At 40.6% G+C, this 27,021-nt stretch overlaps 1 protein-coding gene across 1 annotated transcript in view; it reads left to right on the top strand.

The window, feature by feature from the left end:
- LOC136678381 (adhesion G-protein coupled receptor V1-like) overlaps positions 1–27,021 on the top strand; it is a 155,781-nt gene that overhangs the window by 28,817 nt on the left and 99,943 nt on the right. The window contains exons 9-30 of the mRNA XM_066656433.1: positions 2,544–2,873; positions 4,171–4,347; positions 4,765–4,988; positions 7,762–7,888; positions 7,988–8,173; positions 8,718–8,898; positions 9,166–9,329; positions 9,430–9,553; positions 10,584–10,844; positions 13,909–14,035; positions 14,540–14,757; positions 15,429–16,175; positions 17,395–17,768; positions 19,882–20,058; positions 20,742–20,922; positions 21,260–21,453; positions 21,569–21,698; positions 22,055–22,138; positions 24,418–24,557; positions 24,783–25,392; positions 25,830–26,045; positions 26,728–26,943. Of these exons, the coding sequence (XP_066512530.1) occupies positions 2,544–2,873; positions 4,171–4,347; positions 4,765–4,988; positions 7,762–7,888; positions 7,988–8,173; positions 8,718–8,898; positions 9,166–9,329; positions 9,430–9,553; positions 10,584–10,844; positions 13,909–14,035; positions 14,540–14,757; positions 15,429–16,175; positions 17,395–17,768; positions 19,882–20,058; positions 20,742–20,922; positions 21,260–21,453; positions 21,569–21,698; positions 22,055–22,138; positions 24,418–24,557; positions 24,783–25,392; positions 25,830–26,045; positions 26,728–26,943 (5,188 nt within the window). The remainder of the gene's footprint in view (positions 1–2,543; positions 2,874–4,170; positions 4,348–4,764; positions 4,989–7,761; positions 7,889–7,987; positions 8,174–8,717; positions 8,899–9,165; positions 9,330–9,429; positions 9,554–10,583; positions 10,845–13,908; positions 14,036–14,539; positions 14,758–15,428; positions 16,176–17,394; positions 17,769–19,881; positions 20,059–20,741; positions 20,923–21,259; positions 21,454–21,568; positions 21,699–22,054; positions 22,139–24,417; positions 24,558–24,782; positions 25,393–25,829; positions 26,046–26,727; positions 26,944–27,021) is intronic.

Here is a 27,021-nt window from a genome sequence, read left to right as displayed (position 1 = left end):
TGTGTGTTCCTGTGCTTTATAACTTGCCTGTCGTAGGTTTGCGTCTTGATTATGTGTGAAAGGAGTGGGTAGATCCAGCCCTTGTTTACGTTTAAGCCCTTAAATTGCACCAGTGCATAAATGCGGTAGCTCGCTCCCACTGATCTTACATGAGCATGTGGCCCACAGGACTTGACTCAGCACCATGTGAGGGACCGGCGCAGAGGCTGGAATTACAGCTTGTACATGTCAAACGTCCATAAATTTACCGTGAAAAATCATCCCCTGCAAATCGCAAAGCAAAATATTGACAGAAGGCTCTCGCATGCCCCAGATAACGGCGGGAAAAGTGGAGAGAGGAATAATAAAGTGGCTTGTGAATGCTTTTTTTTTTTTTTTTTTTTTTTTTTTTTTTTGCCTGTGAGGTCTAATGAAAGAGAAAGGCTTACTAAGATTAGCATGCTGCATGGTTTTATGTAGTTGGCCTTGTGTTAAATCTGTTTAGAGAATAGGAGCTGTTACAGCTGTGAAAATCATGACAAAAGTTCAGGGATAGAAGACTGATTTACTAATGATATGGTTACCAGCTTGTACATGGCTAGATGACCACAATTACAATGTACCTTATCACCACAAGAGCACATTTAATAGTATTTTAAAGATGGACCTCTACTGTATGATTAAAGTGAAGGTTTGGTGAAAATGAAGCTTACACCATTTCCCACATACAGCGCCCTCCATAATTATTGGCACCCCTGGTTAAAATGTGTTAAAAGCCTTAAAATATATATATATGGTTTTTTTTTTTTTTTTTTGCAGAAGCATAATCTCACTCTGAAACAAATTTAGAAAAAAAATTGAGTTCCTTCAACTCAAGTGAAGAAAAAAAAGTAACTAACTAAGAAATAATTATTTCCCATAAAATGACACAATTATTGGCACCTTTAACAATTTCTTGAAATAAATGTATTTGAACCATTTATGTCATTTCTACTGTAGTGTATAAAGTGGATCAAAGTATCTAGGAACCTTTAATTAGTAATTCATTACTTCCTGTTTCCCCTGGGGTATAAATATGGCGTTACACAGAGGCCTATTTTATTTACTCACTCTTAACCGTGGGAAATACAAGAGAACACACTATTCAAGTAAGGCAGTTGTGTGTCGACCTTCATAAATTAGCTTCATGAAAATAGCCACTTACCTCATGATGCCTTTATCTACAATCAGAACAATCATCAAAAAGTTCAAAATATCTGGAACTGTGACAGACAAGCCTAGAAGAGGACACAAGTGTGTCTTGCCACCACGCACAGTGAGAAGGGTGTTAAAAGAAGTCAAAAGTTCTTCAAAGCTCACTGTAAGAGGACTGAATCAAATGGTAGCAGCATGGTGTTACATGGTCTCCCAAACAACCATCAGGTGCTATCTACATGCCAACAAGCTGTTTGGGAGGCATGCTCGGAGAAAGCCTTTTCTGAGTTACACTCATAAGCGTAAATGGGTGGAGTTTGCCAAGCGCTTTTGGGATATTAACTGGGACTGTGTGCTTTAGTCAGATGAGACCAAGATAGAGCTTTTTGGCAACAAAAGCTCTAAGTGGGTCTGGCGTAACACCAAGGATGAGTACGCAGAAAAACACCTCATGCTCACTGTTAAGTATGAGGAAGGATCATTGATGCTGTGGGCCTGTTTCTCCTCCAAAGGACCTGGGAAACTTGTAAGGATACATGGGATCATGAACTCTTTGAAATATCAGGACATTTTGAATCCGAATCTGGTGGCCTCTGCCCGAAAGCCGAAGATTGGTTGTCACTGGGACTTTCAGCAAGATAATGACCCTAAACATCTGGCCAAATCTACTCAAAAATGGTTCACAAGTTACAAAATCAAGCTCCTCTCATGGCCATCTCAGTGCCCAGACCTCAACCCAATAGAAAACCTGTGGGGTGAGCTGAAGAGGAGAGTGCATAGGAGAAGACCCAGGACTCTGGACAATTCAGAGAGGTTGTGCAAAGAGGAATGGTCAAAGATCCCTCTTTCTGTATTTTCTCATCTTGTGAAGAGGGTTTTTTTTTCCTTGTTTAAATAAAATGTAGTAGCCCTTGGTCTCCAATGTCTGAGTCCAAATACAGCTTTGGTCTCCTCCTCTTTTTGAATAATTAATGAAGGCAGTATGGTTGTGTTTAATTTTCCACCACACTGGCTGTAAACTATTGAACTGAATGAGCAGCAGTAATCACATTTACCTACACTAGCCATGTAGCTTCATTGCTAAACTAAACATGCTCCAGACATCAAACATTTGCTGAGACTACATGAACAATGGAGGAAAGTCATGTGTTCACCAAGGTATCAGTTTAATCCTACATTAGAAGTCTGTCTCTGTTACTTGTTAGCTACATTAGCCTTGGAGCTCCCACACTAAATATAGTAGCAGACTTTGGTTCTTGGTTTCTTGTCTACCAAACTAATATATGAGGGGACTTATTTTTATTCACCAAAATATCTTCTTAAAAAAAGGCATTCTCCAGCTTTAATTCTACATTCTTCTCCATCCACAGGTGGTGTTCTACATTCAGGACAGCGACGATGTCTATGGACGATTTGGCTTCCATCCCAACGACACTCAGAGCATCCAGAGCCGTCCTGATGTGCGTTTCCTCTCCCTCAGTTTTCTGCGGGAGGGGGGCACACTGGGAGAGGTGCGTCTGGCGCTCACTGCCCTCTATATACCTGCTGGGCCACTGGACCCGGACCGGGCAAGAGAAGGTGTGCTAAATGGTACCAGTGCCAACAGCCTGCTGTTCAGCTCTGGTCAGTCAAGGGTCCAGCTCATCCTGCCCATCCGCAATGATGCCTTTCTGCAGAACGGAGCCCACTTTCTCATACAGGTACTGTGCCTCCATAGACGACTAAGAGTTAAAATTCAGAGATGTTGGGCTGTGGATATGTAAGTGGGTCTGAAGAGATGGACATTGTGTATGTCCGTTGATTAACGTTATTCTTTATGGCTCTTGTTTGCCTGTCCAGTCCTCTCTGAATCTCGCTTTAGACCTGGAAGTACAACCTTGAGTGTCCTAACATTTTATCCCCTTTGACTACAAGAGTCTCTCCATCAGCTTGCTCAGCAATTAACAATCTTGAGTCTTGGTGATGTGTGGGGTTTGGGTTGTTGCCATAGGGTTTGTGTTGCTTCCCAAACAAATAACCCCCTTCAAGCAATGCCGAGAAATAAACACAAGACAAAAAACCTGGCACTTAGAAATGCTTGAGAGCTGCTTCAAGAAAGAGACAAGATACAGAATAAACACCCACACTAACATATGCACCCACAGTGCATACTGAGTGACAGTGAGAAGTGCTCATCTGAGCGCTCAATTCATGGTCTTACTATTCCTGTAACAATGAACATGTCCCTACCAACATGCTCAACTTTAATTTGCAAAACCAACAACCATTTGGTTAACAATACACTTCTAATTCTACACTGAATCTAAGGATCTGAGCTTTCTGACAGTTGGCATGGTTTTATAATGTCATGCTTCACTGTGAAGTCGTAGGCCCATTTTATTCTACACTTACGAAATCAGTGTGTAGGTTTTTTTCTTAAACATAGACAAACAGGACACTGGTTGCATTACAGTGGTCCTTTTTAAGAATTAGTTTTAATGTGTCGAGTTCAGCAAAAATGTTTCAAAATAACGGGGAAAAGTTAATTTAACGTTTTCCCCCATTTTTGTTCAGTTAATATGTACACAATTAAGTTTTTAGTTTCAATATTTGTTCTTGCCTTTTCAACACAATATTACCCATCCGAGGCAGGGAGTCCAAGAGAGCACAGTTGGGCTTGCTCTATGGGTGGGTAAGATGGCCCCTTTCTCCCCAATCACTGCTCACAGGGATAGCCAGCATGGGTGTCTGTCAACTAATGTGATCTGGGATGTTTGGTGCAACAGTTTGAAAAGAAGCAGTGGCTGGTTTCATAAATCTCTGAGGAAACATGTACTAGCTCTCACCCTACCAGACTTAGCAGCTGGGGTCTGCTGGTGTGTGGAGATTAGCTGTTAGGTGGAATATGTGATGAATAATACCTGGGGAGGTCAAATAGTTCTTTGGTTCTTTAGTTCTTTGGTGATTCTTGTTGCATCAACTTCTTATTTGTCATTCATTAAATTCATTCCTCCTCAGCTGGAGAGCGTGCAGTTGGTGAGCATTACTCCCCCGATTCCCTCAATGAGCCCACGCTTTGGAGGAGCCATCAACATCTCCCTGCTCATCACACCAGACATTGCTAACGGGGAGATCGGCTTCACCAGCAACCGGACAGTGGAGGCAGTAGAACCAGAGGACACAAACAGCAGCATGGTACATCACACATTACATCACAAGTCAACTGCTCTGTCCATTGCAATTGAACATTCACTGGGAGTTTCCACTAAATCGAAGAGAATTTAATAGGTAGTGTGCCCCTTTCTGCTGCTGGAGATAGCCTCCAGGTTTGCGCAGTGGAACTGTGCTTTTCTAGTCTGATGCAGCAGCATCTAATACCATTGGAATGAGTTGGAGTTGTGTTGGTGATCCAGAACTAATCATCAAGCATCAGTATCTGTCCTAACTTTACCAGCACCTCCTGTAAAGCCTTCTCAGGAAAGTAGATGCTGTTCCTGCAGCAAAGGGGGGCAAAATACCTATTAATACCCTTAGTGGCAGTTGTATGGTAATGGTATACTTTTCTGAATATGACTCCTGTGCTGTTCTTGAGCATATTCTCACTCATTCTAGATTGTTCTTCCACTGAGGCGGGACGGTACAGATGGTCAAGCTGTAGTCTTCTGGAGTGTTCGACCTATCGGCGAGAACCGAGTTGATGTGACTAGAGATGACCTTACGCCTTTCTCCGGTTCAGTCACTTTCCTCTCGGGACAAAGTGAAGCCAACATCAGCATCATAATCATGGCTGACAATGTCCCAGAAATCAACGAGACTGTGCTCCTCACTTTAGACAGGTGCTGTCAGCTTCTTGCTTCTTCATATGTTCGGGCTGGTTAGCCACTAATACTGATGTTTGGACTGGGTTTTGTCTGTTTAGCTGATATGACTGTGGATATGTTTGGGTTTGTAGTTCAAATGTCACATTTAGTTCTTCAGTACTCAGGACCACCACAGTGCGGGTATTATTTGGGTAGTGAAATGTTTAGTTCAGAAGTGACATTCAGATATATAAACTCCAGCAACACTGCTGTGTCTGATCCATGTGTACCGACACAACACACAATAACGCACCACCGTTTCAGTGTCACTCCAGTGCTGAGAATGATCCACCACTCAATCTATACCTGCTCTGTGAGGGCCCTGACTATTGAAAAACAGGATGAAATGGGTCAAACAGAATATGCAGAACAATTAAGAGCTGTATGGGCAATGGAGCTGAGGGAATGGACAGAAACAAGGAGAAAGTCATAATGTTGTGGCTGAACAGTGTGTAGCTCCAGTCAAAGGTTTGGACACTTCTGAGTTAACATTCTTCATTTTGAGGCCTAACGTACAGAACAGAATGTTTTTCTGATGAAAAAAAAAGATTCAGATGTTAAAAGAGCTTCATTCACAAAAATGTTTCATTTATGAAAAAATATTTTTGAAAGTGTACTTATTGGTTATTTTTGAAAAAAAAATCCTTCTGAAGAACTGCTACCTTTATCTTTTTAAGAATAGAACTCTTTTTAATGTTTTGCTGTGACATAGTAAAACGACTTTTGGTTCCTTAAAAAGGTTTCAAAGGACGGTTCAAGAGTACATATCATTGTATTTATGTTTTTTTTTTTTTTCAGGATGCTACAGGGTGGGCCATTTATATGGATACACCTTAATAAAATGGGAATGGTTGGTGATATTTACTTCCTGTTGGTGGCACATTAGTATATGGGAGGGGGGAAACTTTTCAAGATGGGTGGTGACCATGGCAGCCATTTTAAAGTCAGCCATTTTGGATCCAACTTTTGTTTTTTCAATGGGAAGAGGGTCATGTGACACATCAAACTGATTGGGAATTTCACAAGAAAAACAATGGTGTGCTTGGTTTTAACATAACTTTATTCTTTCATGAGTTATTTACAGGTTTCTGACCACTTATAAAATGTGTTCAAAGTGCTGCCCATTGTGTTAGATTGTCAATGCAACCCTCTTCTCCCACTCTTCATACACTGATATTTCTGACCGCAGGAGAAATGCTAGCACAGGATCCAGTATCCGTAGTTTCAGGTGCTTATAACTTTCAAGAATAAAGTTACGTTAAAACCAAGCACACCATTGTTTTTCTTGTGAAATTCCCAATCAGTTTGATGTGTCACATGACCCTCTTCCCATTGAAAAAACAAAAGTTGGATCCAAAATGGCCGACTTCAAAATGGCCACCATGGTCACCACCCATCTTGAAAAGTTTCCCCCCTCCCATATACTAATGTGCCACAAACAGGAAGTTAATATCACCAACCATTCCCATTTTATTAAGGTGTATCCATATAAATGGCCCACCTTGTATAACAGAAAAATGGGGTAAAACTGTGGAAGGGCACTGTATGAAAAGATGTTCCCACAAAAAGTTAATGCGAACCAGAAAGAAAATTCTAACAATAGCAGTAAGAGCTGTACGCGGTGACTTAAGTGCTGTGTTATTGGTTATCCCTCAGTAAAGACCCCTCTGATATTCATGAGTTCTTACGGGAACACTCCTTCTGCTTGCCTCCCACTCTCGCTTTTCCACAGGGTAGAGACTGCACGCTTTGTAGTGTACTTCGGGTGAGTGTACACTGAAGGGACTCTGCCCTTTTGTGTGCTGTGAATCAACACTTTGTTACGATGGACCACTTTGGGCCTTGCTTTAACGTTTCAAATTGGGGGAGGTCTCTTTCATCTGGGTGTGTGAAATGAAGAGAAAGGGTGTGTGTATGTGTTAGTCTGCGTGCGTGCATGCAAATAGCCTATGCGTGTGTGAAGTGAATGAGTCAGTCCGGCCTAGTGCTCTCTTTTCTCATTTAGCACCTAATTTACCCACTTCCTTTATGACCTGCTGTAAAGGCATCAGTGTTTGTATGCATGCGGCACATCTTCTGAATGCATTTGTTTGGAATGCTGCTGCCTGTCTGCCCTTTGTCTGCTATTTTAGTAATTATCTGGAGCTTCTAGAGTTGGCTCAGCCCAAGCCGAGCTCAGTTAAAACACAGGAACCCCTGCTGGGGTGGGGGTAGGCTAGAGGGCCGTCCTGAAACATGGCTCACCCGAGCAGCCCCGCAGACAGGCCAGCCACAAACAGGAGCTACTCTAGTACCAGTTTTCACACTTTGAAATGTGTGTTTTTGTATTACCCCTGATTTAATATGTCAGACCTCAGTCTGATAGTATTAAAAGTTGCAATGAAAAATAATGCACTGAGTTAATGCTGCTCCTGGTCCAGCACTACAGAAACTGCACTATGTAACTTTTGGAGAGGGGAAGGAGACCACCCCCCTTCCCCACCCCTCCCTCTTGAGTTCAGGATAGTACTATAAAAGTGAATTATTCTCTGCAACTGTAGGGGGACCCCAGGAGCAAAAATGTAACAAAAAAAACCTAATGTTACTTTTAAAATTCTAAACTATTTCATTAATGTCGAAATAACATACATTCCACTGAAGTAAATTCAATGCTTTACTCCTTTTTTTAGTTCACACACAGTTATCCAACTTGTGTCTGCTGAGTCTGGGAACACTCTATTTACTGCTGTTGCTTTTTTTATTGGCACAGGACAAATGTTGAGAACCAGATTCTGAAGCCTGGCTTCACCAGCCGGGAGATTGTCATCCTGGAGAACGACGACCCAGGCGGAGTTTTTGAGTTTTCACCTGTGTCCAAAGGCCCCTGGGTCATTAATGTGAGAACGCTGGACGTGCACAAGTCAGAGAACAATTTATTTAATTTCCACTCAGAAAGGCGGCCGTAACACGGGACTAAATAATCTTCCTCTGTGCAGGAGGGCCAGACAGTGGAGCTCAGAGTGATCAGACAGCATGGACAGCTCCTGAATCAGCTGATCAAATACACAGTAACACCCTCTGAAAGCAAGGACTTTTACGCAGAGACGGGAATCCTTGAGTTTCAGCCCGGAGAGAGAGAGTTGGTGGTGGCTATCGTGGCTATTCCGGATGGGCTGCCAGAGGTGAGCTGTCTCACACTGTCAGATCAGCCACTCATGTCCCTCCATATCAAGCAAAGACACTGGTAATGTTAGTGTGTTTGGACATGTTGTGGCCTGGCTTTGTAAGTTAAATCAATTAAGGTGTAAATTATTTATTTACTCATATTTTTTAAATTTAGAAACCAGTTTTGTTTCAGTGGTTAATCCTTTTTTTCGGAGTCTATGTTCACCTTTCCCAATTGCAAACATTGACTAGCGGGATATAGACCACCCCCGCCGCCCCAAACACTGGGCTTTGAAGAAGTGCAACTGTGTTCATTGGAGTGATGAAATCAGTTAGAGGGAGCTAACTCTGATTTTCCAACATCAGAGTGTGACCGCTAGTGTCTAGCCTTCCCAGATGAGTAGAAGCTGTTACTGAAACAAAGCATGGCAAACTCCTTATTAATACTCTTCATTTCAGAAAACATATCAGATGAGTATTCGTAAACAGTCGGTCATATGATAATAAAGAATTTGAATAACAGCCACAGACTGATCACTGACTCTCTTTTGTTGTTCTTAGCTGGATGAAGCGTTTGCAGTGGTCCTCAGCAGCCACAGCACTCCGGCCAGTCGCCTGGGCCCCCGCATACAGGTCAATATCACTGTGAGGAGAAGTGATGACCCTTTCGGGGTCATTGAGTTCATTCAACAAGGCCTTAGATTCTCCATCAATGAGAGCAAAGCTATGGACATATATTCAGGTATATTGGGTTTTTCGTCTCTACTAGCATATTGTCAAATGTCTCATCCTTTTTGGGCATGAATTATTTATTGTCTTTTATGGTACATCGCCTGATTTGACTGGTCTGCTTTTTTTGAACATTAAATATTTATTGATTTAAATGGGCTTCTGACATATGTTGACATATGGTGGGCTGTCATTTTAAAGTAGGTTAAAGTAGGCCATCTTTTTCTGTTGGTTCCTGGATTGAAAATATTTTTATTTATTTATTATTTTTCCGTCTTAGCTTCTTACCCTGTTGTTAGAGGAAGGGGCCATTTTGGGAATGTGTCAGTCCGCTGGGTCCTGGAGCCCACATTCTCAGGAGATGTAACCCCAGTCCAGGGAGAAGTGGCCTTTGCTGAAGGAGAGTATCTGAAAAACCTCACCGTTTTCTCTAAGCCGGATGAGGTAAACACCATCAATAAAATCATCATCAGTTATTCACATACTCATGATCTGTGAAATGGCTATGAGTTTAGAAAATTACACCTCTCTCACTTTCTGTCAGATTCCAGAAGACAATGAACAGTTCATCATCACTCTCATCAATGCAACTGGGGGAGCTCAACTGGGAACTGTTCTGAATGCAAGTTTAGAGATTAGAAAGAATGATGACCCTTTTTATTTTGCAGGTAAATTTACGTTCTTCAAATCCCTGTTCTGTTTGAGATCATTTTCACACATTTTTATAAAAAAGGATCAGTTTCAGTGGTTGATTCTTTAAGGAGTCAAATAAAGTGAAATTGTAAAAGCTGTAGCATGTTAGCTAAGAATAGCTGTGCAAATGAGTGCATAATAATATCATAAAATTGACATGCAGCAGTGTGGTGTAGCTCAGCACAGTTCAGACAGCAGGAGATCAGTAGGTTCCCTGCAGTAAGTAGAATTGTTGTAGAGACTTATTGCAGTGGGAAGAAAAATCCCACATGTAGCTCCTTAACACAGCTCAGCTGAATCTGTCTTCTGCTGAATGTGCTCTGTTTTTCCGCTGTAGTGTGCAGGAGATATGATGCATTTTCCATAATGGCCAGCAGCTTATTGAGAGTCCGTTTTTCTGACACAACCTTCAGTGTGTCCTGATTGACTCCTACAACCCTTTTCATTGCACTTTTATTGATGCTGACGCTGACGTGAATGTGAAGAACAGTTATTGGGTTTTCCTAGAAATGTATGTTCAAGCCTAGAACATATATACTATTATTTTAAATATTGTCCAAGACAGTAACGTTACATTGAGGTTCTTCACCCATTGTTCTACCAAATGTTCTACTATATCACGGCTTTGGAAGAGAGTCTATTCAACAATATTATAATCTACAAACTGCTTTGTAGGCAGCTTTAGAAAATTGTACAATTTTAGAGATATCTCTGTGGCATTCTCCAGAGAATGAGTGGAGGGGGCTAACTGCAGCCGTGACCGGCTGTGCTCAGAGCCAAGCCGCGAGCTGTGTGGACTGTGGCAGGGCTGCAGCAAGCAATGAGCCTCATCTATTCACTCTCTGAAAGCTCTGCCACTGTCTTGAAAAATGAACAATCCTGTAGATTAATCTACAATGATTTATATAACAGTGAGAACAAAGTTATACTCAAACAAACATCCCAAATTGAGTATGTATTCAATTATATTGTGGTCTCAGTACAATGCTGTGTTTTGATTTACAGAACCAGTAATACAGAGGGTCAGAGAAGGTGGTGTGGCTAATTTCACCATTCTCCGAGCTGGACTGGCTAATTTTGTAGCCACGGTCATGTACAGGTTTGAGTACGGCGACTCGTCCCCTGGAGATTTCACTCCGCTTAGCAATGACTCTCTGCTGGTGTTTAACTACGGAGAATGGATGAAGAATATCTCAGTCGCTGTGATTGATGATGACATCCCGGAAACAGATGAAGCATTTTACATCGTCCTCTCCAACACCACAGGTGTGTTCTGTTGTCAGCACCATAGGTCACAGACCACATGTTACTCCATTTCTGATTAAAAAAATAAAACATTTAATACAAGCCATTTATTTTTTTTTATTTTTTTTTTTTACAAATTTAACAGAAAATTGCACCACAAAATTGTGTTGACTGAATGCTTTTGTGCATTACTTTAACTGTTTACTTATTCTTAGGCCAACATATGTCCACTATCTCCTAGGGGTGGGCGATATGGCCCTAAAATATTTTCGGTATTTTGGCAATAACAATATTCTTGGTGGGTGGCACGGTGGTGCAGCAGGTAGTGTCGCAGTCACACAGCTCCAGGGGCCTAGAGGTTGTGGGTTCGATTCCCGCTCCAGGTGACTGTCTGTGAGGAGTTGGTGTGTTCTCCGTGTCTGCGTGGGTTTCCTCCGGGTGCTCCGGTTTCCTCCCACAGTCCAAAAACACACGTTGGTATGTGGATTGGCAACTCAAAAAAAAGTGTCAGTAGGTATGAGTGAGTGTGTCTGTGTAGCCCTGTGAAGGACTGGCGCCCCCTACAGGGTGTATTCCTGCCTTGTGCCCAATGATTCCAGGTAGGCTCTGGACCCACCGCGACCCTGAACTGGATAAGGGTTACAGATAATGAATGAATGAATATTCTTGGTGATATGAAACACTGAAAATACTTATATTAATTTTCAGAACACACTATTGCCATAAAATAAATGTTATTTTAATATTAATTATACTTCTTAATATTATAATAATTATTAATTAATTATAATTCTTATTAAAATTATTATATATAACATTTTTTCCCCATACAAATCTAACAATTTCAATCATTCAGAAGGAACAACAAATAAATGTGTAAGCATTTGCTTATTTTGTAAACAACTAATTTATTAAGGTTCTGATATTGTATTTTTATATATAAATAGTCTCTCGTCTTCTTCGGCGAAATTCGAAATTCTCTCTACACGGTTTCCTCCGTACCTGTCTCTCTGCCTAAACGACTTGCGTAATGAATGCATGCCATGTTACGTGTAACTGCATGACGTTATTACGTAAGGATATCATGACATTGATTTTTTTTTTTTTTTTTTTCGTTTGCTATATTATTGCGCACGATACGGTATGGTACAGCCCTCCCCACGACAACACCAAAACTGGGTACTTACAAAAGAGAAAATGCAACTAGATGAAACTAATAATTTTCTTCATGCCTCAAAATATCAAAGATTTCTTTGTAAAAGTCTTCCAGACAGAATTAAATAAAGAATAAAACAAAGTAGGGCCACTCTTAATACTGATTTAATGCGATGTTTTAGTGTTTGAAGACTTACTGTGTAACTGCCTTTGAATTGATTGCCCATTTTGTTGAAATATTAAATAAACAGTGGCCTGCCATTTGCACAATACTCCATGTAATGTGTGATATTCATAGAGTATTTTTATTTAACACGCATGGAAACTTGGCTTTACTCATACCAAGCATTTAATTTAAAGCCCGTTTGCCAAATATGTGACTTTGATTAATTATCCTGGATATTAATTTCCTTAGGCTTTGTGTGATGAAAAGTGTAGTTTTCAAATGTATTTTATTTAGCTTTGGGCTTGTCATGCCTCATTTAGCAATGGAAATAAACCTGCATTCACAGAACATGTTTCCATGAACTCTGTCTTCATAGAGCATTATATATGTCTCTGTTGGTCAATTGGACAGTTTAAAAACCCATTCAAACGGCCAAATAATGCAATGCATTTCCAAGTCCTGTACTGCCAATGAATCCACCTTCCTTGACAGTTGTTGCAGTACACAGAAGTCTCTGTTGATTAGGCTCTATTTGCCTGACCCTGAAAAGCCCTTTCTAATCCCTGTATTGTGCAACACAATCACACACAGACACGAAAAGGGGGTGGAACAGTGTAGGAAGTTAATTACAGACACCGAACTCTCTCTTTCTCCCACTCTATACATCACACCAATCATCCGAGAAGCCTTTACTTTTTGTGGTTTTCCACAAAAAGTGATTCCTAGGCTTTCTCTCTGTGAATATGTTGAGACGATGAATTGCTTCTATCTGCAGCCGGCCCTTTGTTTACGTCGCCTCCGTTATTGTGTTCATTGCTAATTAGAACAGCGTCTTGCTGTTTTGATGTGATAATAACAAAGCATGCATACACACCATATGTGTGTCCCTTCCAATTTACAAACTCAAAGGTCTTGTTTATGAAAGATTTGAAAAGCATTTGTGATGCTGAGTATGAATTAGTCTTAATGGGAGTCTGCTATAAACAGCAAGGCTAGGCTTGTAATGCAAAGCAGTTACTGCCTCTTATTTTAATGCAATTTCATATCAGTTCTGGTTATCACAAAAGTACATGTACTTTACCTGTACTGAAGTTTAAATTCAGTGCTCCTTCAGAAGTCCATTTCGCTCAGGAGTCGGTGATATTATAGTTAAGTAATTTCGCACTAATTCCTAACCTCAGATGCTAGGTTAAAGTTCAACATAAGGGGCATTCATTCATTCAGGGTAGCGGTGGGTCCAGAGCCTACCCAGAATCACTGGGCACACCCTGGAGGGGGCACCTGTCCTTCACAGGGCAGCACACATTCACACATTCACTCACACCTATGGACACTTCCAAGTCGCCAATCCACCTTCCGTGTGTTTTTGGACCGTGGGAGGAAACCGGAGGAAACCTATACGGGCACGGGGAGAACACACCAAACCCCTCACAGACAGTCACCCGGAGTGGGACTTCAACCCACAACCTCCAGGTCCCTGGAGCTGTGTGCCTTTGACACTACCTGCTGTGCCACAGTGCCGCCCATAAGGGACATTTTAATTGTTTTAAATTTGTTTTAATTGTTTATTTAATAAGAATTAATTATGGCATTATTAGGCAATAACTAAAGCCAATTGAGCTTTGTACTATAGAGCTTTTGTTTATTTTAGATCATCGGGTTTTGTTCTTAGTGCCATGTAATAGCCATTACTTGGTTTCATATATAGACAACGTAGGGAGAAACTTTTCCACATTGGTGATGTTTTGTGGTGTGCGTTTGTAGGTGATGCAGTGGTGTATGGACAGCACACAGCTACAGTGGTGATCGAGGCCAACGATGACGCCAATGGTATTTTCTCCCTGGATGCCACTGAGAAGCCTGTGGAGGAGGGAAGATCCAACAACTTTTAGTGAGGAACATTAGGATTTTTCCATAAACTCATACACACATGAGTCATTGAAGTTCAGGCAATATTGTAGTTTTTTTTTTTTTGGACTTGATTTGTCTGTTGCCTTTCTACTGCATGGTCGTTATTTTCCACACAATAATACTGACACATTCCTCTTCATGTAGGGAGAGATTTTACTTAGCTTAGTGATACTACTGCCCTCTATGTATCATACTGAGGTTCAGATCCCCACTCACACAAGTACATCAAGCTATACCTTGGACAAGATGAAAATTGTGAATTACAGATGAGAGCACCTACCAAATGGCGTGAAAATCAGCTACTGCCAAACATTCACATGAAGTATGTGTATAAGTGAAGTCAATTGGCAGGTGCTGAAATGCCTTTGCCTTTTTCCTCTATTATGAATATTGTTGGAGTCAATGGCAGGGCTTTAATCATGCTTATTTTGTTTTCATGCTGTTTTTTATATATATTTATTTGTTTGTTTTTGTCTTCATCCAGTGTTCTTAGGAATAGAGGACATTTTGGCAACGTCACTGTGTTCTGGCAGCTGTTTGCCAATGACACGCCTCTTGAGCCTCATCAGGAGTTCATCAACACATCTGGATTCATTGTCTTTACCACCAGTGAAAAAAACAAGCCCATTGTTCTGGAGGCCATCTCTGATAAAATCCCTGAGTTTAATGAGTTTTATGAACTTCGACTGATGAATGTTTCAGGTTAGTTTCTCTTTAAATAACACATTATTAATTAAGTTAATTAAATAAATTCTAAAGTGTTGTGTTGTGTTTTTTGTGTTTTAAGTTTTTGTAAAATTGTCATTTAAAATTCAAACCTTCTCCTGCTCTTTTTTGGTGACTGATGCATAGTATTGAAAATGACAATTGTCATTTTAATCACCAAAAAACAAAAAAAATGAGGACTAATTACTTGTTACTGCATTCGTTATGGGTTATAACAGTAAAAATAGATTTGTTCTGTTCTTGGGATAATTGTGTCCAAATATATGGGAGGTTTTGCTTTAGATTATTTAAAATGGTTATTTTGATGTTAAAAATTGTGAATTTGGAGCATTAACACTTGTTCGTATTGTGAATTGCAAATATGCCTTACACAGAAAAGCTATAAAGTATGTTTGTGCATGTAATAATGTGTATTGTTGAGAATGAACAACGTGAATTATAGGAGACACCATTGATATTTTATCATGAAAATGACTAAAGTCATTTGACAATGTATTACAATGATAAATATGATGGGTTATAGAATAATATGGCTAGAAAATGCCTTAATATAAAGGTGATGTTTAGTTGTATTGATTTTGGAGTATTAGTGTTGATCAATTGCAATGATTACAGTGATAAACAGTGTTTTATCTTCATGTCTGTAGGTGGTTATCCTGGTGAAGGTGGTAAACTGGCCACCAAAGACCTCAACGCATCCGTTATGATCCCTTTCAACGATGACCCCTTTGGAGTGTTTGCCATTGACAAAGACAACTTGGATCAAGAGGTAGCAGAAGATGTCCTGTCTGTGGATGACATGTCTTCAGTCACATCCTTCACCATCCTCCGCCAGCAGGGCACCTTCGGAGATGTTCGCGTGGCATGGGAGATACTGTCTGAAGATTTTCCTCAAGGCTTACCACCAATGGAGGACTTGATATTGATGGCCACGTTCCCTTCAGATGTGAAGCTGCAACCCCATGCCAGGAGACACCATTCTGGAACAGATGCCTTCTCCTTCTCTGGTCTTCCTGGAGCTTATGGATTAATTAGTCAAGGAGCACAACCAGGGGAGATTACCCACAGCCTGGCAAACTTCACTTTCTCAGCCTGGCTAATGCCCAAACCCAACACAGATGGGTTTATTATTTCAAAGGGCAACAGCAATGGAACCATGTATTATGGAGTGAAAGTCCAGACCAACGAGTCCCATGTTAGTGTGATGCTTCATTACATGACCATAGGATCCAACAGCACACAGGTGGCAAGAGCTACAGCAACAAAGTTTGCGGAAGATAATGTATGGGTTCATATCATTGTTGCCGTGGAAGATGGAATTATCGAGTTTTATTTGGATGGAAGCCCGATGCCTGGAGGAATTAAGAGCTTGAAAGGAGAGGCCATTATGAACGGTGTGTAAACTGGGTCTGTTTTAAGGTTAGGATCTAGGCCTAAGCAGTGTTTATGCTTCTATGCCATGCTGATTAGGACTGTAAATGTTGCATTGCTTCATTCCTTTTGGAGCTAGCTTGCAGAGTGCAAACCTCCTCTAAATTGTCATCTCTCAGCGCATGAGTAGCTTTTATCCAGGGTACGGTGCCTTTCCACATACTGTATTTGCTCTGGCCATTTTCCTTTTCACCACTTTGCACTTTGTTGTGGCTTTTAATGAAAAGGTTTTTCAACCACATTTCTGCCCGTGCCTGGGGTCCACATCTGGAGAGGGCATGTTGCTAAAAGCCCTGTGCCATTGTTTGAAATTTCACAGAGTCGATATGCTTGAGTGAGCACAGTGCTGCCGCTGGACATTGTTAGCGACACATAAAAGTGGCCGGCAATCTTCCTCGCGAGTAACTGAAAACAATACGGCTTTTGTAGTAAAAGTGAAGTCCCCCCGAGGAGGGTTCCTTGACGTCCCTTTTGCTACGTTCAGTCAAGTGGATGGATGTACAAACAGCTAGCATATTTGACATTGTGTCAGGTTGTTAGCTTAAATGCCAGAATGTGTAATTCATGCTTTGTTCAGGGGTTTTGTCAGCGTTCACTCAAGCATATTTCCTCAATTTGTACAGTTGTATGGCTCTGAATGTCTTTCTGGTGGCAGCATCTGTTACATAAAACAAAGCCAGACCTGGCCTGAGTTTTAGCTTTGTTTTAGATGATATATATCTTCATTTCTTCATAATTGTATTCATTCATTATAAATATAATACCATGTTATCTTTATCATTATATAAATGTGTGGATTTTTCTGTTAGCATTTTTTTCTAGTGATGCAACATAACCCTCCAAAATCAAATTTTTATCTGTTCTTCCTTCTTATTTAGGATTGTAGTGGGCATACAAAATTATTGCAGTTAACAAGGAACAGAAGCTTGTAGCCCATTAATTAGCACTGTACTAATTGTAACCACAAGATGTCTGAGCTTATTTAAAAACAAAAACGAAGTTTGAGGCATGTGTGTGATTAGGCCTTTGGGTTGTTGCTAATCAATACTATTTAGTGGTATATAAAAGCCTCCATTGTTTATCTACATTAGTCTCATAGCCAAATCTAACAAGCTAAATTCAGATCAGACATACTGTTTAAAGCTACAAATGAACAACACTCAGTGTCCTGTTTTTCTGCAGATGTAGCTCCTATGCTAATTGGCTCAGACCCTAACGGTCAGCAGCTCTTCACTGGCCTGCTGCAGGACGTACGTCTCTATTCCAGCCGCCTGAAGCAAAAAGAAATTCGCGAACTCCACGGACAACCTGCCAAGATGGACCTACGGAATGTGTCAGGATACCTGGCATATCGCCAAGAGGAGAAGCGCAAGTCATTTGTGATAGAGACACGTGATGACCAAGAACAGGAGGGAGAGGAGGTGTTCTACCTGCAGCTGGTGGCCATTCACGGCGGAGCTCGACTGCCTACTCCTCGGCCCACTGCCAGACTCAGAGTTACTAAGAGCGACAATGCCAATGGCCTGTTTGGGTTCACTGGAGCATGCATCCCAGATGTAAGGACAGTCGTTACATAATTTCTTAAAACTTTACATGTAGATGGAATTTTAATGAAAAAGGAAAAATGTTCCTTTTTGTACATAATTTGAAAAATCTTGTTGCACGTTGCATTTTATTACAAGTATACGATGAAGAGACCAACAGAACCGAAAATGACTTGAAAACAAGTTGTTACGTTACCTTACATACAAATATAAAAAGTCGGTTTCCAATATAATTGTGGAGATATGAGGTTTAATATCAGTGCAAATATTTAATTTATCTTCAGCCTCATAAGTCCATTGCCAATTTGCTATACAACTTAAATGTAATTTAGCACAATAAGCATTCATTCATTCATTCATTTTTCTGTAACCACTTTATGAAATTTGAGGCCGCATTGGGTTCAGTGAATCATTGGGAACAATGCAGGAACGCACCCTGTACCACACACTCTCACACTGACACCTGTGGACACTTTTAAACAGACAGTCTACCTACAAGTACATGTTTTTGATTGTGGGATTGGAGCGCCTAGAGGAAACCCATGCAGTCACAGGGAGAATACACTAAACTCCTCATAGACAGTGACTTGAGGTGGGGTATGAACCAACAACCCCAGGAACACCAAAACAAACCTGAGTGTCAATCTAAATTAAATGTTACTACTAGTCAAGCTAGATCTACATTATTAATTACATAGAAATTTCATTAATTTCATATATATTCATGATTTTGCTATCACTGCTGCTATCAAATCTAATGGTTACAGCAACAATAGATTTTTCATATCCATGCTAGTTTATATTTGGCGCAGAACAAAGAGTTAACTTTCTCTAAATGAGAATCTCACTAACATATTCTCACTTTCCCGGCTTAGCAACCCCGCTAAAGTTTCTTATTCATGTGATCCTTACTCAGCATTGGGAAGAATTAGTTGATTAAATAGACAAGTATGTCCTGGTAGAGTTGTGCTTGGCTTGGCTCTGTAAAAGCATGTAACGTGAACCCCTGCTTGTGAACTCATGTCCTTGTGTATATTTAATCTGTCTTCACGCCTGGTTGGAAGGAGTTGACGGTGGACTCTTCAGGGAGATTGGACTCGTGGCATCTCCGATGGCTGAGTCGATTAACAGAACAGATGGCAGACCTGGCCAAAGAATTCCTTTAGAAGGACTACCTCTCACTTACAGACAAGAGAGACGCTATGGCATTTGTCCCTGCGATTCTTTCAGCCAATCAGTCTATGACCAGACAGGAAAAGTGAAAGTTACCATACTACAAACCCATGCAGAAAGACATCAGTGTCTCTGTAGGATAACAGCACCGTCTCAGCCTTGTACAGTATCTGATTAGACGCTGCGCAGAATAGAATTACAGAAAGTAAAAGATTAAAATGGCAGATGGAAAGAAAGAAGTGCTGTGACACATGTAGCTTATTCCATGCTTTAACTTTTTTATTATTTTTTAAAATCTTGATTCAGTTAAGTTACCATAGCTGGACTCTTAGAATTACAGTTAGTACTAACAGTATTTAAAAACATGATATAATTCAAAAGGGGCAGCACAGTCAGGTAGTTTTTACCACACAGCTCCAGGGTTTCCTTGTCTTGAGTCACTGTCTGTGAGGAGTTTCGTGTGTTTTCCCTGTGTTTGTATAGGTTTCCTCCCACAGTTCAAATCCACACGCTGGTAAGTGGATTGGCTATTCAAAAAAGTATCCTTGTGTGTGAGTGTGTGAGTGATAGGTGCCCTGTCCGATTTTGTTTATGCCCTGCAGCTAGTGATTCTGGGTAATCTTCAGACCCACCACCATCCTGATCAGGATGAAATTGTTGCAGAAAATGAATGAATAAATGTATTGCAATTTTTATTTTACATGACTGAACCTGTTGAAATTTAAAGTAAATAAATGTTGTCATATAATCAACTGTAAATATACAATATAATTTACTAATTGCATGTTATAGTATAGTAGCACAGTAATAGCTCTAGATTTCTGAGGCTTTTCTGGTGATAAAACACAGATGGATACAGCGGAGTAGGCCTAATTATTTCTAATAGTATTACATCTGAGTAGCTTGAGCTTGGGCATGTGGTCATCAATCCTGTGTCCACTCTTATCACCAGATATCTGAGGAGGGCTCCAACATGTCCTGTTTAGTGGAGCGCACACGTGGAGTTCTGGACTCTGTGTATGTAAACTACACTGTCACACAGCTTGGTTCCCCAGCTACGGTGTCCAACAGCTCAGACTTCACTAATGCCACAGGCTCCATCCTCTTCCTGCCGGAGCAGCGCTACATGGTAATACAGCTCTCTTGTCAGTCATCCATCATTAATGACCAGGGGACCTCCCGAAGAGGAAACTCTCAGCCGAGAGTGCTCTGTGTCCGGCCAATAGGTCATCAAGGGCTTTTTAAGAACAGGTCATGCTGTCGATGCCATGACTTATGATTTAATGTTTTTAAACCTAGTAATTGTTGTTGTGTCACAGCTCTAGCTTCTTAACATTTAGCTCCACCTAGTGGGTAATTTTGATGAACTTATTAAGTTTTATGATTTATTGTTATTAGTTTATGGCACCTTTTAATGGTAGATATGGGTGTGATATGGGAGAGGTACTAGGATTACAATTATACAGCTAAATATTATCATTGTGATGTACACTGCAGCATAATAGTAGTGAAACAATAATGTGACATGATTAAAGGCTGCATAGTGACCTCAACACCTCAAAACGCTCATTGGTCAAGTTTGCAGAACACAGAAAAAAACACTGAGATTAAGGTTTTTAGGCTCATTTACATATTACAGCCTTTCAGAACATCTGTATTGCAAAAGCAGTATCACAGTAACAGCAATATATTACGCATCCCTCACAGTCAGTGTTGTATAAATAAAGTAATCAACTGCTTCTGGATGACTCTGTACCCTCAGAGACTGTGTACAGACCTGTAGGTCTCACCTTATTCTCCTGCTTCCCTCAGGTTTTGAATCTGTTGGTGCTGGATGATGACATCCCTGAGTTTGATGAGTTCTTCCAAGTGCGGCTGGTGTCAGCTCTCTCTGCAGATGGGAAACGAGGCTCAACACCAACCAGCGGAGCCAGCATCGATCCAGATAACGCTGCCAACAATGTGACCATCAAGGCCAGTGACCACCCTTATGGTAAATGTGGCCAAGCCTTAAATTTCAGTTATTTAATGGAATTAGAATACAGTATTTATACCTATTTATACGCTCTCCAGAATATCTCCTAGTTTGGTGTACAGTCAGAGACCACTAACCATACTGTAGATCATCGTAAGTGTTTAGTGTGGCGAATCACGCCCAGAAATGTCATGAATATGCTCCAGTAACATCATAGCTTTGTCATACTTATTTCAAATTGGTATTTTTAGAACAATGCAGATGTTCCAGGCCAGTGATAGTGAGTGTGTACTGTCGTGACATTGCTGCATACAATCTCAGCTCGTTTCTCTGAACTGCTTTGTTCTTGTTTCAGGTCTGTTGCAGTTCCAGACTGCTCCGGTTGATCAGGCTATGATCCGGCCTGCTGGGGAAGAGGCTCGAGTCACTGTTCAAGAGGAGGCCGGTGTGCTCAGACTGCCTGTGGCTAGAGCACAGGGGCTGCTGGGAAGGGTGCTGGTGGCCTATCGCACTGTCCCATTAACAGCCATCAGCCCAAAGGATTACCAGGTAATTACCACAGTCTCCTAACTGTGTACATAGTGTAGAGGAAAATGAAAAGTATTTACAATCTCTCTCTCTCTCTCTCTCTCTCTCTCTCTCTCTCTCTCTCTCTCTCTGACAGGACACTGATGGGTTACTGGATTTTCTTCCAGGCGAGAGACTCAAACATATCAATGTGTCTATTATAGACAACTCAGTGCCAGAGCTGGAAAAAGTGTTCAGAGTAGAACTCTACAACCCTGAAGGGGGAGGTGAGACACCTCTGGCTTCATTTTCTTATCTTTTGTTGCGTTCACTCTAAAAAATTCTAGGTAATTCATAGATATAACCTGACTATACCAGCCTAATTATGATGACTGTATTGACTGGCTGGTATATGTTTTTCTCTACTGTTAGAAATCTGTAGCTTACCTTAACGTTTCAATGAACTTATCTTACACTTTTCTATTCCTTATGTGTTCCCCTTGTCACTTTTGCATGCCCTGTAACTGTATTCCATTCATATGATCTGGGCATGATCATGGAAAACTGGACCTTTGTACTATTTCCTTGAATCCTTGTGTGGATCCTGTGTGCCCCTGTCCTGTGTGGTTTCTGTGTGGTGCAGTGGATCTGTTCTTTGGGGGAGAAGGCAGTGGAAGTGGAGAGAGTGACAATGACTTCCTCCTTCCACCCTTTCACTATCACCACGGTAAGCTCACTGACCAACTTCTTAACTTCCTCTAAAACCCAAACTGATCCATTTCAAAAACATGCAGCTGTAAGAACAGTTAAAAGGTAGAAATTATAGTTCTAACTGAATTAAATGGCTTTTTCACACTATTTGTCCCACAATTTAGTCCTGGGCAAGTCCTCAAACCAGTCTCATATCCAACCTGAGTGGTCCTGGTCAGCACATTGAGATACATTACTGTCTGTTCTTTGCTTATATTGGCAATACATTTTCCCTGTAAAATCATCAAATATAATTACATGCAACTAATATTTTGATGTTAGCTGCAGAGGTAAAAGAATCTGGCACAACTTTGTGCTTGGTAAAAAGCAAAGACCTGCAACATTTTTGACTTGAGACTGTAGATTTTATAAAATACCAATATGTTTCGTCAACTAAGCCTTCAACAGGGTTAAAAGACAAAGATAAAACAGTTTAAATACATGTAACAAAATAAAGCAGCCAAATTAAACACTAATTAAAAACCATTAAGAGGCTGGCCCATGTTGAATACGTTATGTTCCACTAGGGATCTTAGACACAAATGGAGTGGCTCACCTACACATTAAAATACAAGTCCCTCTCAAAACACACAGACAAAAAATGCCAGCAACTTTTTGCAAGACACATGAAGAAAGTAATTGTATAGAAAAAATAATTTCTTAAATATAACCTGAAAGTCCAAGAATCACCGTGGTTTATTTTGTGGAAAACAGTCCCAAATAAATGTTTGTACCGATCTTTGTAATTTGTATTACCTTGGGAACACTGCCTGACCCTATACACAATTGTAATGTTTTCACTCTAACCACATGTGGCCCAAAGCATTGTCAACATGTGTTCTTAATAATAGTTTGGTTGGGGAAACACACACACAATGCTTTTGTTAGCCATGCTCTTTCTAAGCATGTTGTTTTACTTATTTGAAAACAGTGTTTGAAATTTCAACTTTATACTATAATGCCAAATATATGTGCCTTTTAATTTTTAATGGATGTTTGATGGTCATTCAGTGTTAAAGGTGGGAAGTGAACCCGATTGTTTACTGAGTGATTAGACGTGACCATGGTCTTGTGTAATGAGTTCATGAACACTTGTTTGTTTGATGGAGTCAAATATGTGAGCACATATATAGCCACTCTTTTCCCAAGCGTCTGCCATTCATGCTTCTAAGCCACCACTGGCAGCAAGTGAGACAAACTCAATAGCTGTTGACTGGTGTGTTTTGCCTACAGTTTGTCTTAAAGTTGGTGCTAATTCACTGCTAAGTGCATGCACCCTTGTTTTCTTTTGGTTGCTTCTTGTCTAGCCAGTGTAGGCTTTCTCTTAAATCAAAGCTCCTTGTTGGTAAGTTCCAGATTAAGAGCTGTAAATGTCCACCTCAGCGCCCAAGTAAAACATCCTTATTTAGTGGCGTCTTGCAACTTGAAGACTAGTGTCTACTGTGCTATTTACACTGCACTGGAGCCAATGAACACTCAGAGGGGAAATGTGGGAAAAGTAAATAATCATTATGTTGAGAGGATAGCAGCAGTGGTAAGGTACGTATTGAGAATGTCAAGAGGTTCACTTTTCTCACTGGACCTCTTTTAAAACACATACAACATGCTCTGTTCAAGTTTGTGTTAAGGCTGACATCTTAGCTTTGCTGATTCTTAATATGTGTAAATCCAGCATCTTTACCACAGTGGGGTATTATATGTTCTGCAGTAGCACAGCTCAGACTTTTAGCATTACATTGATTGTACACGTACACTGACTCATTTACAGTTCCTTATTTGTGTTTAATTTTACTCTTTCACTTTTGAGTTTGTCTTAGCCTAAGTGAATTGCTGGTTTTTGGACATTTTATAAATAATGAAATTAACTATTTTAAGGTGCGGCCATTTTGGATTCAAGCATGCAATTGTGTTAGTAAAATATTACAATAAAAAGGCATGAAACACAATTAGAAAGTCATAAGCATAATGTAATCAAGGACAATGCTAAATATGGGCTAAGTGGCAGGGTATAAATCCCCCCCGAACTGTTCTGTGTAGCAGTGGAACACAGTTCTCTTGGTTGATATTGTTCCATCCAATAGTTAAAGTGGATTCATCATCCAAAACTAAGTAGCTATCATGCATGAGGCCTTGTGTTGGAGGTTCTTGGTTGGTCAATTTGTGTCGCCTTCCACCTTAAGAAATCCACCTTCTTTTTTCTAAGTCTGCATCATCTGAATGAAATTAATTTTCTGATTTTGTTTTTCTCTGTTGAAGCAAATTTGGGAATTGCGTCTCACATCATTGTAACCATCTCTGCATCTGATGAGGCTCATGGGGTCTTCCAGTTTAGTCCTAACTCTCTGGCTGTGAATGGGACAGAGCCTGAGGATGGGCAGAGTACTGTGGTCTTACAGGTCAGGCCCATCTTCAATAATTATGGAACAAGATATAGCAACATAAGCTTTTTTAAAATTTTATTTTAAGTGTACAGAACTGTGTTGAAATTATTGTCTGTAGGGAACATTCACATGGTAATTTAATTGCAGATAGACATTAGACTGATAAAACACTGGGGTATTCCTTAAATCTCCACAGAGCAGTGATACAGACGATGACACTCGCTTTACTGTCCCTCGCAGGTTCTTCGGATGTTTGGAGCTCTGTCTAATGTGACTGTACACTGGGAGGCAGATTCAGATTCTGAAGGAGAGCTTATCTACAGATCTGGCAACTTGACTTTCGGTGTGGGACAGACCAATGGGAGCATTTACCTTCTAATCTCCCAGGACGATGTCCCTGAACTAGACAAGAGTTTCAGAGTCCGTTTATCGAACGTTTCCCACGGACGACTCGGGAACCAGACGGTTGCCACAGTGAATGTTCTGGCCAGCGATGACCCCTATGGACAGTTTGTGTTTGCAGATAGCAGCAGACCAGTACGTGTGGCAGAATCAAACACTGCTGTCACCTTGATGATACAAAGGAGGAGAGGGTTAATGGGAAGAGTACGAGTGTCTTACCGAACATTGAGGGATACAGACCCCGAGCCCTACAGCACTCAAGGTGTTGGCAGAGCAAGTGCTGGAAATGACTTTATACCTGTTTCAGACTCTGTGACATTCTTGGCCAATCAGAGTGAAGCAAATATCACAGTCAGGATTCTGGATGACAAAGATCCAGAGAGGGCAGAGTCTGTGTTTGTGGAGCTCAGCGGCGTCACACTGGTGGAGGGTGTTCAAGCAAGACCAGGTGAGAAAAACTAAACTGAATCCAACTATTATGGAATGCACTATTGAAGATATAATTAGAAAGGACTCTGCACATGTGTTTTATTACTTAACACTGGTAGAAGCCCACTGTGTGAAGTGGACTGCTTACGTTAAGAGTGGAGGATCTCTTTGCAGGCAGTAGGACCAGTCACAATCATAGGGATGTCTCAAAATAAACAAAGCATTAGGACCAGTCAGTGGAAGATATTAGAAAACCTGTTTTTTTTTTTCAAGGATTTTTTTGCTTTTAAATATTTTGTTTGCAATGTGCTGCTTGCTGAAGGGAGAGTTGGTAAAATGAAAATTGCAAGTACAAAATGACTACTTTAAAACGTGTTACATGGATTTACACGTTTACAATTACAATTGCCAGCTGTCATAAGTTTTAAAACATATATGACATGTTGTTTCCTGTAGTTGCTCTGTCCCCTCGACTCGGCCTAAGGAATATGTCCGTGGCTCAGGTCATTATAGAAGCCAGTGATGATGCCTTTGGGGTGCTACAGCTCTCTTCTCCTGCAGTGAGCGTGCCTGAATATTATGTCGGGCCAATTATCAACGTAACGCGCACTGGAGGAATTTTTGCTGACGTGTCTGTGAAGTTCCGTGCAGTACCCTTGACTGCACGAGTTGGTAAGTAGAAATAAAACAATAATTGGATGCTTCTTGTAGTAAAATAAAAACTATGTTGGTTTATTAATTGGAGCAGGGTTTAATTATCATGCAAAATGTATATAATTTAGTCTTATAATATATTTCAAACTTTATACACCATTCTGCCAATCCATTTGGACAGGCCTGGAATTTTGACTTGAGTCTACGATTGGGGGCAGCCATTGCCTTATGTTTGGGGCAATGGGCTTGGGTCAGGAAGGTAACCAGTTCCAATTCCCACAACTAGGGCTGGACAGTAGTTCAATATCAATATATAGTGCAATATAGAATGTTTCAATAACAATGATATGATTTTTAAACAAATTTTCAATATTCATTATTTACAGAATCTGTCACTGACTGACGTTCATTACAGTGCGGTACTCAGTTCTCTGCGCTCTATTTTAAAGTTGCTTTAAAAATATGAATATTGACAAAGAGATCATTGTACTTACATTAACATTTATTGAGGCATACAAAGCATACAGGGACAACCGGATTAGCCTCATGGCTAGACTTTGGACACTCAAATGTCTTGACTGATAATTTATGTGGTCATTTGGTGGTCTTTACTTCCTTTGCTGATATATTATGGAGGGCTATTTTGACACAGTAATCCTTATCCATGCAAGTATCTTCAGTATTGTGTTGGTGTTTGTAGGTGAGGACTATAGTGTGGCCTCCTCTGACGTGGTTCTGCTGGAGGGAGAGAGCAGTAAACCTGTTCCCATACTTATCATCAACGACGTGGTGCCTGAACTGGAGGAGACCTTCCGCATTGAACTTCTCAACCAGACGACAGGAGGAGCGTTCCTGGGAGATCTCACGCAGGCCATCATCACAATTCTTCCTTCTGATGATCCGTATGGATCTTTCGGTCAGTTGAAGCACCATCATTCCATGATTACATTCATTACGAGTCTGAAGTCTGATGCCTGTGTCTTGTTTGTTGCTC

This window comes from Hoplias malabaricus, chromosome Y (genome assembly GCF_029633855.1).
Source record: "Hoplias malabaricus isolate fHopMal1 chromosome Y, fHopMal1.hap1, whole genome shotgun sequence".
NCBI lineage: Eukaryota > Metazoa > Chordata > Actinopteri > Characiformes > Erythrinidae > Hoplias > Hoplias malabaricus.
This window is presented reverse-complemented; position numbering and strand designations above follow the sequence as displayed.